Source organism: Quercus suber, unplaced genomic scaffold (assembly GCF_002906115.3).
Source record: "Quercus suber isolate HL8 unplaced genomic scaffold, Cork oak 2.0 scaffold_91, whole genome shotgun sequence".
Classification (NCBI taxonomy): domain Eukaryota; kingdom Viridiplantae; phylum Streptophyta; class Magnoliopsida; order Fagales; family Fagaceae; genus Quercus; species Quercus suber.
The window spans coordinates 1316575-1333221 of NW_027069556.1; the positions used below are offsets into that span (position 1 = coordinate 1316575).

Sequence of the window (16647 nt, forward strand, 5' to 3'; positions counted from 1 at the left end):
CATCTAAATCAAAGGATTTTTTTTTTGGCTTTAATATAAGGAAATGTTAACTAATACGGTTTTCTTAACGTGAGTCTTATGTAATAATAATAAAAAAAGATAAATAAAAGAAAAAAATTTTTTAAAAAAAAACTTATAAATTTTATAAAAAAATGACATAAAATTGCAAAAAAATTGTCAAAAAAAAATCAAAAAATTTGTTGTTAACGGGTACCGTCAAGATAGAATTAAATATTTTTAATAAACTTATCTTATTTAATCACAATGTTAGTTTAATGAAGAAGAATGCCTAAAGCAGGCCACTTCCCCAAAGCTTCTTGTGCATCCTCAAGAGAAAAACTACTCCCCCAATTCGTTATTCTCATATACAGTTTTCTATATACGACCCTGCATAGCTAAAAGTCAGTTATTGTTACTCGTATAAAAAGGGGAAAAACCTCCTCTACAGTTTGAAATCGTGACTTAAAGTAACGAGTTCAATTATTTTTGGCAATGAATGGATCTACACATTGTATGGAATAGACACTGCCAATATAAAAAGGCAAGTATTTGGCGTTGGAAATATGCTTTGATATCTCCAGCTTGATATTTTGTGTTCCCAAACTGTTATGATTGTATGTAGTTCCAAAAGAAATGCCTCGACCTCTATTATAACTGTATCTTCCCTTGCCTTTGTTTGTGTCTGCATGAAGCTCTTGAGTAAAAGAGTTAATCTTTGCCTTTTGTACTGTTGATATTGCTGCCATAGCCATAAAATACTTTGAAGAGAAGTCATTTGATGAGCATCTTTTGCCAACAAGGCTTATTAGAAGTTCCTTGCTCCCAATCAAATGAGTCCCTTGCTCCAAGTCATTCAGAAGTTCTCTGATTTGGTTGTCAAATGCTTAATCAAACTTACAAAGGTAGATTATAGTTTAAATCTTTCAGTCTATTTTACAACAAGAAGAAGATAAATTATAGTTTTATTAGATTTGTGGGAAGGGGAAGGAAAGGAATAGGTTTAGGTGTCTTACTAGGCATGGGTATTTCATCAATCCAATGGTTTTTCTAAAAACTTAGATTTATCATTCTAGGGGTATTTTTGGTAATTTTGGATGTCCAAGGGTATATTGGTAATTTTGAAAGTGTAGGGGTATTTGGGTCATTTTGGGTATTTAAGGGTATTTTGGTAATTTTGGGAAGTCAATAGGGTATTTAACTAATTTTAGATGTATTTGGGTCATATTGGTTAAATGGGTTGGTTACTAATTAAATGAGTTTGGTGGATAATGGATAATTAATTTATATATAAACAGGTCATAAATAGATAAATGAGTAATTACACACTCAACTCATTTATGACCTAACTCATTTATGACCCAATCCGCTGATTTGCCACTCCTAGTGACATGACATAGTGTGCTTAGATATATTTGAAAATACGTGACATGACATAGTGTGCTTAGATATGTTTGAAAATACTCTCCCATAGTTTGGTAAGGACATGTAGCAGAATTACGTAATTGTTTTTGGGCTAGACTCAATACCCACAACCACCGTGCCGGAGACTCTCAACCCTGTCTAGATACCATAGCTGCTGGTGTTGGTGGAAGCCTGTACAGTTGTGTACATTGGCTATCCCCAACAATGATTAATTCCAATCCAATGCTACGATTCTACTGCCTCAAATTCATCTTAACCAAGAACCAACCTCTTAGAGGATCAACAACCTTCTTAGATACACAAATTTTGTGCTGCCAAAATTTTCTTGTGTGGGGTCGAAAAACATATTTACACTTGTTTGATAGGTATGATTCTACATTTTTCTTGTATAATCTATGTTTATTTTATTTATTTAGGGTATTCTTCCTAAATTTATAATCTGGTAGATTGTGGTGGAAAAAAAATGACCTAGCTTTTTTTAAATTGTTTTTGGTCTGTGATTGGTTTATCCTAGAAGATGTCAGGAAGAGAGAGATAGCCCACTTGCATACCTATTTTGTTTTGCCAAAAGAAAAAAAAAAATCTTCTTGTAAATTTTTATTTTATTTTATTTTATTTATTTTTTATGAATTGTACTTTGTTATTCTAGTGATGTTTTTGTCCAATGTGTTACTGTAATATGAATCATTGTCATTCTCTTAGAGCATTTATATTTTTAAATTAAGTGCTTTTAATGGACCAAGGATCTGATAATATTTTTTTATTTTTTATTTTTTATTTTTTTTAGGGCTGGCCTTTGGAATACCGATATTTTCCACACCAACGTCAATTGGAAGACTAATCAGTATGTTTCTACTCTTTTCTAAGTATAATTTCCTTGTTTTTATATTTTGTTATTTTATTTTTTTGCCATGGAATAGAATTAGCCTTGAAAGTTGGAAATAACATAGATCTTAAGGTGTAGGATGTGATGGACGGAATGAAGATGTCATTTGCTTGTCATGAATGTAGTCTTTGGATGATAGTATGTGTTTGTGCCATATATGTATGTGGGTAATCACTAGATTGTGGATCGTCAAGATGGTTGTAGAGGGGGCATGTTTGAGCTTTAAACATCTTGTATCTGCTGTGTTATTAATCAGTTGGTTGTGTGTGTTCCAGGGAACTTTTGAATCTCGTCCTCTTTAGTTTTAATATTCTTTTCTTTGCAATGTGAATCCCATGGCTCCACTTGGATACAGACCTTTTATTTGCTTCATGGAGGATGCTACTATTTAATAATATTTTAATCTGAGGATGGTGATTATAATTTTCATTTAGCTGTTCTAGTAAAGGATCATTGTTCTTTCTGGCTTTTGGTCCATACCACTTGTCTTAGAAATTGTTTTAATGAAGATTCTGATATTTATTCTATTCTTAGTGTCCGTTTGACATGATTAATTTTGTTAACTTATTTTATTATATTTAGCTTATTTTTGTTACTGTTCATTAGTCATACTGCACTTTTTGATGTTATTCATGAGTCCGCTGTACTATTTCAACTAATTTTTACCTTTATTTATAGTATATTCAGCAAAATGTTTTCAGTTTCAACAAAATAAGTAGATTCCAAACAAACCCTAGTTTGCTCAACAAACATTGATGCCTTTTCATTCATGCTAGATTTAGATGTACTCTTGCTACTTGCTTGCAACTGATGTGAAACTGTTTTGTAGAATGAGGATGGGACTCTTTGGTAACTTGGTTCATTGCCACCGGGGACTGATCACTTTCTATGACTTGATGTATCCACTGGCTATGATTCAGCCCTGAATCAATAGGAGATGATAGAGAATGCCGCTGTTATTCGTTTCAGTGGAAACTCCAAGCCATGGCTGGATTTGGCCGTTTCAAAGTATAATTCTTACTAGTCTAGATATGTTAACAACCATTATCTTCAATTTTGTGAAACTGTTCTCTCTCTCTCTCTCTCTCTCTCTCTCTCTCTCTCTCTCTCTCATGTAGTGTTTGAATTTCAAGAAAAGAATTTCAAAATGTCTCGTTGCCTACCAAGGAGGTGTCAATGCTAACCTTTTGTTTTATGATCTTTCATTTACGCTGTGTTCAAATAATAAGTTCATGGACACTTCATTTTTTTCACAACATTTATATTTATATTTTAAAATTTTTTACAACTCTTGACATGATACTGATGTAATTGGTGCATAATAAAGAATGTTAAAATTGGACCTAAGAGAAATTATGTTTACGTTTAGCCATGTCGGGAGTTGTGAAAATGTTGTCCCTATATGCTGTTGTTCAAAGATGAACATGCAGGATTGTGCCTTAAAAAATGGTGCTTGCCGAAAGAATAGCATGACTGAATGAGGATGACTGTTCATTTTTTTGTTGTAATACTTGGTAGAAATTTTATTAGCTAAGTAACCCAATTTTAACCCTTACAAACCATTCATCTACTTTTCTTTCCTGCCAACGATATAATGCATATATGCAACATAACCAGGGAAAAAAAAAATCTTGGAACTAGCTTTGACTTTCTAATCCACATGTTTGTTCAAGCTTCCAATACTCAAGATCAATGAAGGAACTTGAGATTCAAAGACTTGAGTTCTAATTGCTAGAACAATTGACGTAGAATATTAATTCATGTGGACTCAAGCCTCTAATTACATTTTGTTACCATTAATACCGGTATGTATATATATTGAGGGTTAGTGGGTTTGTTTTTCATTTTAAAATTGATGAGAGAGAGAAACAAAGCAGGAAAGGTTGAACATTTTTTGATGTGACCAACTTTTTATTGGTTTTTATCTAAACCACTATTAACATCACTTTTTATTTATTAATAACTATTTATTATATCAGTTGTTTGTAATTTTTTTTTCTGTAAAAATATTTGTATTTCTAGTATTATTCTAAATTCAAATACTCGTGTCCAAGCACAGGAGGAGTTGGAAGTGAGGTTTTAGTTCCATCCGTGAATGGTGAATACACAGTTGCAACTTGCAATTCTATTAGTTTTTTCTCAATGGGTTTGCTTAATTCCTGATTTCCTGTTTAATTTGACAGTACCCACAATTTCGGGCTTATTATTGGGCCTTTTCACCTTACGGGCTGTGGTCAGTTGCATGGATCTGTACTACTAGTCCACTAGTCAGTCTCTTTCCTCATCTAAATCAAAGGATTTTTTTTTTGGCTTTAATATAAGGAAATGTTAACTAATACGGTTTTCTTAACGTGAGTCTTATGTAATAAAATAAAAAAAAAGATAAATAAAAGAAAAAAATTAAAAAAAAACTTATAAATTTTATAAAAAAATGACATAAAATTGCAAAAAAATTGTCAAAAAAAAATCAAAAAATTTGTTGTTAACGGGTACCGTCAAAATAGAATTAAATATTTTTAATAAACTTATCTTATTTAATCACAATGTTAGTTTAATGAAGAAGAATGCCTAAAGCAGGCCACTTCCCCAAAGCTTCTTGTGCATCCTCAGAGAAAAAACTACTCCCCAATTCGTTATTCTCATATACAGTTTTCTATATACGACCCTGCATAGCTAAAAGTCAGTTACAAGTTACAACCAAAAAATGGGCTCCATAGGATAGCAATCATATTTTCAATCCAGTTTTGCTTACTAGCTTGTAATTGTTTTAAGGTAGTGATCTTCCTATCAGCTCTTATATATCATTGCTTCTGCTTCCACAAGGCCAGTTGAAGCTATAGGCCATTTAGGCCACCGCCTAAGGCCCCACTTATAAGAGGCCCCCAAATAGTAATAATATATTATATAATATTACTTTTTCATCTAAGAAAAAAAAATTACAAATGGTTGTCACTAAATCCCATCAGGCCATGAAGGCTTGTTTGTCACAGAGACCCGTTTCTCACCAAAAAAAAAATAGAAGAAGATTTCAAACGACTATCACCAAATCCCATCAGGCCATGAAGGCCCGTTTCTCATAAAGGCTCGTTTTTCACAGAGAAAAAAGCTGAAGTGATAATGTGACATGAAGGCTAATCCCATCAGACCATCACCAAATCTTTAGCTTGCAGAAGAAAAGATTACAAAAGGTAGAAAAAAGAGACAAATAAGAAAAAAAAGAAAAAGAAAGAAGAAAAAAAAGCACTCACTCTCTGACTCTCTCTATCTTGATTCTAAAAAAAAACACTCATTAGTTGGTTTACTCATCAATTGGTGTTGACAATAGACTTGGTGTGTTCACTGAAGGTTTGTTTTTTGTTTTCTCTTCCTTTGTCTCTTTCATCTTCTTCATGTTTGCTGCTGGGTGTCTCAGTTTTTTTTTTTCATGGGTGTCTGTTTTTTTTTTTTTTTTTTCTCTTTTAAAGAGGAGTTTGCTCACAGTTGTCTGGTTTTTTTTTTTTTTTTTTTTTTTTTGGCTGAACTTTAGTTTGGTTGTTGTATTCTTAACTTTTTTTTGTTTGTTCTCTTAAATTTAGATTTCTTTATATTCCTTTAGATTCCTCTAGAAGCCTTTTGAATAGTTCGAATAGTCAATAGACCCACTTGAAGAGAAAAGAGTTAAAGTATTGATTCTAAGAAGTTCAAGTATTACATGTTTTGTTTTGTTTTGTTTTTTTTTTTTTTTTTTTTGTTTTTTTGTTTTGTTTTGTTTTGTTTGTTTGTTTTTTTTAGAAATCAGATTTAAAGGGATAGTGGGTTGGTCTTAGTCTTAGTGGATCAAGTTGAGTCTTACACATTTTGCCAGTGGGCTGGTCTTAGTATTAGTGGATCCAATCAAGTTGAGTCCAACACATTATGCTAAAAAAAAAATTATTTATTGCTACACAAAAAAAAAAAAAAGAGTATTAATAACAAAATTATAAATTTAGAATAATTTACTTTGTATTAATATTAATTTTAATTTTTTTTTGTGTAGGTTTAAAGTNTTAGAGCATTCACATCAGCCCATTTAAAGTCTTCCAAAATACATATACAGTGTAAATTTTACACATTTTGAGTAAAAAACACCCACATCAGTGGGTGTAAAAGTATGTAAAGCTGGGTATATTTTTTCATGTGCTACAGTACCCGTGTAAATATACACGGGTACTGTAGCACATGTAAACATTAAAATAATAATTTCAGCCCACGGTACAGTATAAAAAAATCATTTTTCTCTTTTACGCTCTTTTTTTTCACTCACCTCTCACTGAGCACACCACACAGGTCTCTCAGCTTCTCTCCCTGTTTCATTCCTCTCTTCCTCTCATCTTATTTCTTCGTCTAACTCTACTAAGCTTTTGCTCATTTTCTATTGACAGACTCATCTTCTCTATTTGATCAGTTTGGGGGTTTTGTAGGGTGGATCAATTGACAAACTCATCTTCTCCATTGACAAACTTTGGGGCTAATTTCTCTAAAAAGGTATGGGTTTTTCTCATTGAGATTTTAGGGTTTTTTTGCTTTTTGGTTTCAAGCAAGATTCTTGGGAGTTTCTCTAAACGTTTTTTTTAGGGTTTCTTGTTTCAAATTTTTTCTGGTTTGGGGTTTTTTTAGGGATTCTTCAGAGCACACCCGAATGTTTGTTTTTGGAATTTATTAGCATTTCAGATTTTGTGTGTATTTATATTTGATTATTTTAGAGTTTAGGTAAGGATTAAATTTTGTCTTTTGATAGGGATTAGTATTCCTGTGTGTAGGGAGTGTTTGAAGACTTTGAATTGATTGAACCCCCTGTTTTGGGACTGATTAGCTTCTCCCTGTTTTCGGACTGATTGAACAGGGTATATACTTTGTGTCTTTGTGTTTTCGGACTGATTGAACATTGTTGTTAACCAAAAAAAAAAATCAATTTTGATAATTTCCAAATTACAACTCTTAATTAAATCCCATCTCAGAATCCCTCATGCAAGCTTTCAGCCCATTTTTCTTCTTTTTATTTTTATTGTTTAGTGCTCACTGTTTCCTAATTTAGAATCGGGTTTAACTCAAAATAACACATATATATATATATATATAAGTTGCAAAGTCCAATATGTTTGGAAATCACAGTATTCATCCTTCCCTGTCACCACTAGGATTAACTTAACTTGGCTTTATCATCATGATATTTTTCACAGCCTTACTATCAACCTTTAAATCATACTCCGTAGTATATACTGTTTTTTTTTTTTTTTTTTTGATAATTAATAATTCAATGTATCAATTGTTTTCAAAAAAATTAATGACAACCATTATAGCCATAAATTATATATTGGAGAAAACAATCACTGTTCTTTCACAAATGGATTTCAATGCATTACAAAACAAAATGACAAGAACAACACATTGCATGTTGCCTGCATTCTCTAGGCACATTCTTCTTCTTCCTGCCCTATGCATTTTAAAGAATTAAGTTCTCATTGCTACATATAAAAGCTAAGACAATGTTCTGAAGATAAAGAAAACGAGAAGATTATACCATGAAGATTATACAAAGTAGTATATACTTTGTGTCTTATGAACTTAACTATTGTTTGGTACTTCTTTTGTTTTATGTACACATTTATTTGGTTGTTTGATTTAGGGAAGGTGATAAGAAAAGACTAATTACAAAAACCCATCCAATTGTACTGTACATAAAGAGATATTCATCATCAAGAAAAATTAAATTGATAAAGCAACCCATTTATGTGCATCACACAGTTATCCGAAATAAAAGAGAATTTCATAACCCATTAATTCCATGCTAGTTAGCTATTTTTTATTTTTGGTAATGCTAAGTGTTTTTACTATGTGCTAATATTGTTTATTTAATGTGTGATGAATTTGTTTTGAGGAATGCCTTTTCTTTTTTGTTTTCAATTTTGTTGCTTATTAGTGCTGCTTCTGAATTACTTTGGTGTTTGTTAGGTGATGGATTCACAAAATCAAAATCCCTTCTTCCTTGACATTTTACAAGAAAATGAACAAGGTTTTGAGTCTCTTGACAGTAGCATTTTAACGTCCACTCCACATTCAGACGTGAATGTCCATCAATCTCCACCCCAAGTTGAAATAGGACAATCTATGCCCCCCATTGAAAAAAGAGAACTACTAAGAGACGACAACGGGGAATCAACTTCACTATAGATGAAGACATTAAGCTAGTGTCGGCATGGCTCAATGTTAGCTTAGATGCCGTGACATCAACGGACCAAAAACACGCAACATTTTGGGAGAGAATTTGGTCCACCTTCCACAATGACAAGAAATTTAACCGCACTAGGGATTCTTTAAATAGTCGGTGGCAAACAATTCAAAAGGAGACCAACAAGTTTTGTGGATGCTTGGCCCAAATTGAGAACCGGAATGAAAGTGGTAAAACTGAGCATGACAAGGTATTTCGATGAATTATCTAATATTTATTGTACATCAATACACTTTTAGTTTTATGATTCTCGTTATTTACTTTTGTAGATTGAAGATGCAAAAGCTATGTATCTATATAGTTGCAAAACTGCATTTCAATTGGAACATTGTTGGAGAATTTTGAGGAATGAAGCTAAGTGGTTGATTGTAAGAGAGAATTTGAAGACCCGCAAAAGACAACCAGCCACACAATCTTCTCATCCTTTTGCAAGCTCAATAAATCTAGATGAAGATAATGATGAGACGAACACCATATTAAAGAAATTTTTTTTTGTGTAGGTTTAAAGTGTAAAGTGATCATATTAAGTAAAACTGCAATTGTGCTTTTGATAAAACAGGTTTTATTGTTTTATACATTAAATTTATATTATTCTAGTTAAATTGTATTTTTTTTTAATTATAGATTGTGTTTCATTTATTCATAAATATTTTTTAATTACAAATGTCTACTAAAAAATATCTATCTGGATATGAAAAATTAAAAGAAAAAAAAGACAAAGAGGAGAACTAATTTAAGATCAACTATGTCACAAGAAATATTAAGTGGATTAGCTATACTATCAATTGAAAAAGAAATGTTAGCGGAACTTGAATGCAAAAATTTAATTATTAATTTTGCCCCTCAAAAAGCAAGAAAAATAAATTTTAATTGAAAAAAATATATGAATTTATAATTAAATATAATAAAAGGCCCCGTTTAAAGCTTTCGCCTGGGTCTCCCAAATTCGTTGAGCCAGCCTTGCTTCCACATTAGCAACCAAAGCAGCAATCAAATCCTCCTTTCCTGCATCATTAGAGGGAATGGGCACAGCAGCCACAACATGCATGTTGTTTTAGGTCATCTTGAACCTGCATTAAGAATGAAGAATAATTTTACAGTCCACATAAATAAATTTTCGAGCAGCCAAAGTCAGGCTTCTTTCATTGCAAGATATGGGTTGAAATCCCCAACTCAACTAAAATGCATATATATATATATATATATACACTCCATAAACTACTAGTTTGATTTGTCCAACTTTGCCTTAAATGATTCTCCAAGTTCTAAATTGCAATAGGGACGTAGATGTGAGCTTGAGCACATATCATACCATTAGGGGTGACAATTTTTATCCATATCCATGAACCCATCCATTACCCACCTTATTTGAATAAGTCTTAACCCAACCCATTTGAATATTTGAGTTAAATGGATAAAGACCCATTTGGTTATTTAATTAGTTGGGTCTAAATGGATAAATCCACTAATAACCACTAAACCCATCTAAAATTTAAATTTAAATAAATCCACAAAAAACCATTAAACCCTTCTAAAATCAAACACACTCTACCAACCACTCTTCAACATTTCCTACATTTTCTCATCATCCAAACAGAGTCATAACAAACACTACTACTACTTAACGCCAACCGCCAACTTAACCATTTTTTGTCGGAATATTCCCTCTTATTTCGTTTACCCTGTAAAAGATGAAGAAGATTAGGGCTTGTGAGCGTTGCAGCGAAGATTCTTCGCTGTACTGTGCTTCAGACTCTACATTTCTTTGCTTTCGCTACGTCGCTAAGGTTCACCAGGCCAATTTCCTCATCGCTCGCCATGTTCGCCAAGTGCTCTGCTTTAAATGCGAGGCATTTTCTGATTATCGGATCTCCGGCGCCGAGAATGATTGTCTCCAGTGGTATTACTGCCTGGCTTGCTCGCCGGAGGACGAGTTTGCTTCCGATTACAATTCTTCTGCCTCTTCTTCGGAATGCATTTTAAGCTCCGAGTTGTGCGTCGCTGGTCCGAAGAGAGTCGAGCTCGAAAATCGGAGTAAGGATGAGAAGAAGAAGAAGAAGGTCGCGAAACTTAGCGTTTTGAGCTCCGTCACGAAGATCTCCGGCGGCGGCGACGATTTGGTGTTTCCGGTGAAAATTTCTGTGAAGAAAATGCCTTTCTTTTTGTTTCAGGCGAGCTCATGTCTTCATGTTTTCTTCTTTTTCTTAAAATTTAAGCTTTGTTTGGATTCCAAGAAAGTTAGGAGAGAAAGGAAAGATTAAATGAGTTAGAAAAGGTTTCAACACGTGCGCTAATGGCAATATTAAAATTAAATGGGTTAAATGGGTGGGTTACAATTAAATGGATAATTAATTTATATATAAACGGGTCATAAATGGATAAATAGGTAATTACACACTCAACCCATTTATAACCCAACCCATTTATGATCCAACCCGCCCATTTGCCACCCCTACATACCATGCACGCTCCTGTCCATGTCATGTGATATATAGTGACACAAATTGTCTGGGTAACAACACCTAAAAACTTAAATAGTAACTCCTTCATGAGCCCCCTCCCCTCCACCTTCTCTCATCTCTCTTAGGGCAGTGAAGGAGAACAAAAGGGCTGAAATATTAAGAGGAGGTGAGACTATTCGAGAAGGGGAGAGTGAAGTCTGTGAAGAGTGGGGTGAGGGATCCAAGAGAGTGAATTATCATGGATTAATGGACACGTGGCTTATCGTGGATTCAAGAGAGTGAATTATTGTGGATTTTTTACCCAATAATTCACTTGTCACAAAAATTAAAAACTTAGATGAACACGTGTCAGAAAATTGGATTTCAATTAAAATCTAATATATATATATATATATACTCTTTGATGGATACATCTAATATTATTTAGACTTTTTGGTTTTTGCATTCAATAATTTACTTGCCACAAAAATTAAATACTTAGATGGACACATGGTGAAAAATTGGACTTCAATCGAAATTAAATTTAAAATTTAATTGGATTTAGACTCTTCGATTTTTACACTAAATAATTCACTTGGCACAAATTTTAAAATTAAATGGGATACATCTTTGCTGAGTTGTCCTCAAGTTTTTTCCTAGTTAAACGTAAAGTTTAGGGGTATTTTTGAATTACATAAAAGTTCAGTCCAAAGAGGGAAATCCTCTTATAGATAGTATAGATGATGTCATTTTATACTTACTTATAATTTATCAAATCCTTACTAAAATGCGTATCACTTTTAAAATGGTGTCCAACAAAAATTAACCAAAGGGATACTAAGAACAATTAAAGAGAAGAGAGGAGAATAACATACTCACCTCATGTCAGGAAATAAAAATTTTACCCATCATAATTTATCAAATCCTTACTAAAATGTGCATCACTTTTAAAATGATGTCCAACAAAAATTAACCAAAGGGATACTAAGAACAATTAAACAGGAGAGAGGAGAATAATATACTCACCTCATGTCAGGAAATAAAAATTTTACCCATCAAGCAATATTTTTTGTCATGTGTGAGTGTGAGTGTGAATGAAAATTATGTGTCACTTTGCATGATTCGAGCAATTAGATGAAGAATAGTATACAAACAAAAAATTGGTATTTATTTACAATGTCTTTCTCAATTAATAATAGAGGACACACTTTAATTTTTTTTTCTCCTCTAATTGTTACTCTAGTCTTTGAAATAGTGGAGGAAACCAAAGATTAAATTTTGGTACTTGTAGGGATGAAGGGCCCAAATATAAGTGTTGGGCCATGGGTTGTGCCCGAGGATGTCAAATAGCTCGAGGATAGATGAATACTAGCGAAAGCATGCAGATTAATGGGTCGTGGAAGAAGTCTAGTCTCAAGGAATATGGAAAAGAATCTCAGTTAACACGACTTTGTTGTAGCAGAAAACCATTATCATCGTTATCAATAGCTGATTTGGTTTGGTTGATGGGGTGTTTGTTCATGAAAATGGTGCTAGTGATGGTGGGCTTCCAAATCTTTTGGAAACACACATTAATCCACAAGAATTGCTATCTTTCAAATGGGCCAAAATTGAGAATTAACCATGTTTGCCAAATAATATAATTAGTAAGCACTGTTACAAAACTATATTTTTTACTAACATCTCGAGTTTAAAAGACTAAATTTAGGACCTATAAATCGAGTATTTGAGACTCAATTTCCAGGGTCTGATCATGTTTGATGTGGCCTTTTTTTTTACATGGCGTTCACTTGGAAATTAAGTCTTTATGACTCGATTTATAAGCCAATCAGTAAGCCAATCAGACTGGCACACTTGCCCATTAAAAAATTAGTTAAATATTAATACAAAGCCCAAGTTAATGGATGACAGCCAAGCATTTGGTACAAGTATTTGACACTTTACACTTTGAGTCTTTGACAGCCAACCATTTGTTGTCTAGTAGGAGACCGTGATAGAAAAAACTAAAAGCTCATATTCATCATCTCATTTGCAAAGACATAGCAGACTTTAGAAGACCCAAAATGCAAAAACAACAAAAACGCAGAAAGAAAGAGAGAGAGAGAGAGAGAGAGAGAGAGAAAAAGAACAAGAAGAAGAAATGGAGATGCAAGCTCAAGATCTGACTACATTTCATCGTGGTTGAGAAGCTTCAACAATGGCGGTAAGTATCCAAAAAAAAAAAAAAAATTGACTTGGTTGAACCTCTAAGAACCGGTCCTGGTTTCAAAATCATGATATATGGGTGTTTGGGCTGTGTGCAGCGGTCACGATGGGTTGGATTTTGGGTTCATCTGTCACCGTGGTTGTTGGTGTTTTGGCAGTGAATGGGTTTTCGTGGGTTGCGATCAGTGAGTTTATGGGTTGCTTATGGTAGCATTGAGATCGGTGGTTGTTTTGTTTTGTGTGGATGCGGTGGTTGTTGGTGTTTTTGCGGTGGTTGCGGTCACCGTTGGTTGTTAATGTGAGAGAAGCAGAGGGACGAGAGAAGAGAGAGGCCGAGAGATGTTTTTAATCTTATCTTAAATTTATTTTATTTTATTTTTCCTAAACATAGAATGGTGTTCTTCATAAAGGGTCAGCTTATAAATTGAGTCTTAGAGACTCGATTTTCAAGTGCATGCCACGTGGAAAGACGTGATTAGACCGTGGAAATCGAGTCTCAAAGACTCGATTTATAGGCCCTAAATCGAGTTTTTTAAACATGAGATGTTAGTAAAAAATATAGTTTTGTAACAGTGCCTACTAATTATATTATTTGACAAACAGTGTTAATTTCCAATTTTGGCCAATGGGCTAAACGTTAAGCAAAACTTAAATATAGACGCAGGTGTTGCTTTTCAAATGGGTTAAATGTTTAGTGAAACTTAAATATAGACACAGGTGTTGCTAGTGGCAAAGGACTTATTAGGGATTCCCACGATCCAATTGGTATTACTACTAGTCTGCAACAGAACTTTGGGATCTTAAAATGCATTGGATACGATTAATAGACTACCAATAGGATTTGACAACCAATATGATTTTCCAAAATGATAATCATAATAATCCACATGTTCAGCCCAAATGAATTTTTTGCATAAAAAAAAAAAGTCAAAAGCCAATAATCCATTTCTCTTCAAGAAACTCCAGACATTCACCATAACACATTGGCTTATCTTTGCCTTAATAATTATCTTAAAGTAAAGGATGACTTGTCTGGTTTGTATCCAACTTTTTTTTTTATTATTAAGAAATGCTACGTCTACGACAATTTTACAATATTTTTATAACAAATCACAGGTGGTTAGTTGTTATTGGTTCAAATTTGAAACTAACACTAAGATTACTTTTTTGCCCCAACAATAATAACCAGTAACAACCTGCCACTTAGGATTTGTTGTAAAAATATTGTTGACATATCATTTCTCTTTTTTATTAGGTTGTTTGGTTTGTATCCAACTTTTTTCATTACTTTGTCTTAAAAGTAAAGGATGATTTGTCTGGTTTGTATCCAACTTTTTTTAAGGTATTAATATTCTACAACTTTTTATAAGGTATTAATATTCCAAATATTTTTTTGAAAGAGAGATTAATATTCCAAATATGAGTGAAGTAGGTCGATATATTTTAAAACATCAATTGCTATCCATTACTTGTTCATCATCTCATCATTCGTTGACACTAGCTTATTGCAGTATTCCTTCCCAACATCTTCAAAAACCTAGATTTAACCAAAAACAAAAAGTAATTATGGCAAGCCAACAAATATTAGTAGTGGAGTCCATTTTGGGTATTGCCAAAAAACAAAAGAACGAATAAGTTAAAAAAAAATAAGAACAAAAACAAAAATAAAATTAAACATGAAAATGAGTCAAAACAAAAGAACTTGATCGGTAAGAAATCTCTTGAATTGCTTGATAGTTAGCAACTTAAATACGAGAGCCAAATGCATGCTGTTGTAAGAAAAGAAACAGACAAACTAGATACTCCCTGGCTTACTATTGCACATTATTGTTCTAGTGATGGAAATAAAGATTTCAAGCAAAAACAAAATCGAATACCAAATATGTGGGAACTTGTCAGCACCATCGAAGGGCTACTTTTGTTACTATGTCTTAGTGATCGTTTGGATACAAACGCTTTTGCATTTGTGCTTGTGCTAGTATTTTTTGTGTGAGTCCCATGCACTGTTCACGGGACCCGCAAGTACTGATTTTTCAGTAATTTTTTTAAAAAAAATTGGATCTCACGTCACTATTTATATATTCAAAAATTATTTTGTTACAATGTTTTTAGTTTTCAGCAACAAGAGATATTCAAACAGACCCTTAGTCTAGTTTTTTATAAGTTCATAAAATAAAAATAATTTATCTCATTAGTTAGTAAATTAATTATATATTTTTTATTAGAATATGTTTCCTTAATTAAGGGATAATATTTAACAATTTTTTAATTTAGTTAAAACTTTATCATTTAAATTTCAACAAATTTAAATTTTATTCAAACTAAAAGCCTACTATAATTTCTAAGCTTAAATCCCACACAACCCACGTTTTTGTTTTTGTTTTTTCCTTCAGGTTGAATGATTTAACAATAATTTAAAATAAATTTAAATTCTATTCAAACTAAAAGTCTATTAAAAAAATTTCTAAACTTAAACCCCACACAGACCCACATTTTTGTTTTTGTTTTTTTTTTTTTCCCCTCAATTTGCATCTTTTTAAATTAATATTTTATTAGGGTATTAAGCTATAAAGCTCTTGACTAAAGGAGAGGATTTAAAAATAATTTAATTTAGATAAAGCATTATCATCTAAGTTTTAGAAATTTAAATTCTACTCCAACTAAAAATTTATTATCAAAAATTTTAGAGCAAATATATATTTAGCCATGATTTTTCAATACAATCCCTCTTTAACCAATAAGTCATCCTTATAATCAAATCCCACACAATACACCCCACGTTGTTGTATATATATTTTTTTCAAAATGCAACTTACACTTATATTTTAATCTAATAATTTCATTTTACTTATTGTTCTTTACTTATGAATTTGCGTGTAGGATATTAAGCCAAAGAAAATTAACCATAAAGAAGCAAAACAATGGATACCCATTTAATTCTTGGTCCTCCTATGTAAGTTTTTATTATTTATTTTTATATTCTCAAATTTGAACTCTTTTGTGTATGTTTTGGTTTTGGTTATTGTATTTAATTTATGAGTGTGTTGATTTTTTCAATTAGACTAACACTAGGAAAAAATATCTAATAATTTCATTTTACTTATTGTTCTTTACTTATGAATTTGCGTGTAGGATATTAAGCCAAAGAAAATTAACCATAAAGAAGCAAAACAATGGATACCCATTTAATTCTTGGTCCTCCTATGTAAGTTTTTATTATTTATTTTTATATTCTCAAATTTGAACTCTTTTGTGTATGTTTTGGTTTTGGTTATTGTATTTAATTTATGAGTGTGTTGATTTTTTCAATTAGACTAACACTAGGAAAAAAATTGGAATTAAGGAACTATTTTGTTTATTATTATTTGTGTTGGTTAGGGTATATAACCTAAATAGGAATGATCAAACTCATTCCATATCTTATATTAAGAAATTAATAAAAACAC

At 32.2% G+C, this 16647-nt stretch overlaps 1 protein-coding gene and 3 long non-coding RNA genes across 5 annotated transcripts; all 4 read left to right on the forward strand.

Annotated features, from left to right (window-relative positions):
• Window positions 1–416: 416 nt before the first annotated feature.
• LOC136067927 (uncharacterized) lies at window positions 417–3606 on the forward strand. The gene is made up of 3 exons (XR_010629338.1): window positions 417–541; window positions 2210–2266; window positions 3138–3606. It is a non-coding gene; the product is annotated as an uncharacterized LOC136067927 (long non-coding RNA).
• A 2873-nt stretch (window positions 3607–6479) lies between these two features.
• Window positions 6480–9022, forward strand: LOC136067914 (uncharacterized). Of its 2 annotated transcripts, XR_010629312.1 has the most exons (4): window positions 6480–6613; window positions 6748–6811; window positions 8279–8745; window positions 8825–9022. It is a non-coding gene; the product is annotated as an uncharacterized LOC136067914 (long non-coding RNA). The 2 variants fall into 2 exon arrangements; XR_010629311.1 differs by lacking the exon at window positions 6480–6613 and having other exon boundaries at window positions 6623–6811.
• A 1224-nt stretch (window positions 9023–10246) lies between these two features.
• On the forward strand, window positions 10247–10816 carry LOC111985572 (B-box zinc finger protein 32). Its single transcript, XM_024017226.1, has one exon. The coding sequence runs from the start codon at window positions 10247–10249 to the stop codon at window positions 10814–10816; it is 570 nt and encodes a 189-aa protein (XP_023872994.1).
• A 2124-nt stretch (window positions 10817–12940) lies between these two features.
• LOC136067915 (uncharacterized) lies at window positions 12941–13773 on the forward strand. Its single transcript, XR_010629313.1, has 2 exons — window positions 12941–13199; window positions 13300–13773. It is a non-coding gene; the product is annotated as an uncharacterized LOC136067915 (long non-coding RNA).
• The last annotated feature ends 2874 nt before the right edge of the window (window positions 13774–16647 follow it).

Bases quoted from the DNA above. Each gene is read 5' to 3' on its own strand.
- LOC111985572 (XM_024017226.1), top strand. From the start codon at position 10,247: ATGAAGAAGATTAGGGCTTGTGAGCGTTGCAGCGAAGATTCTTCGCTG.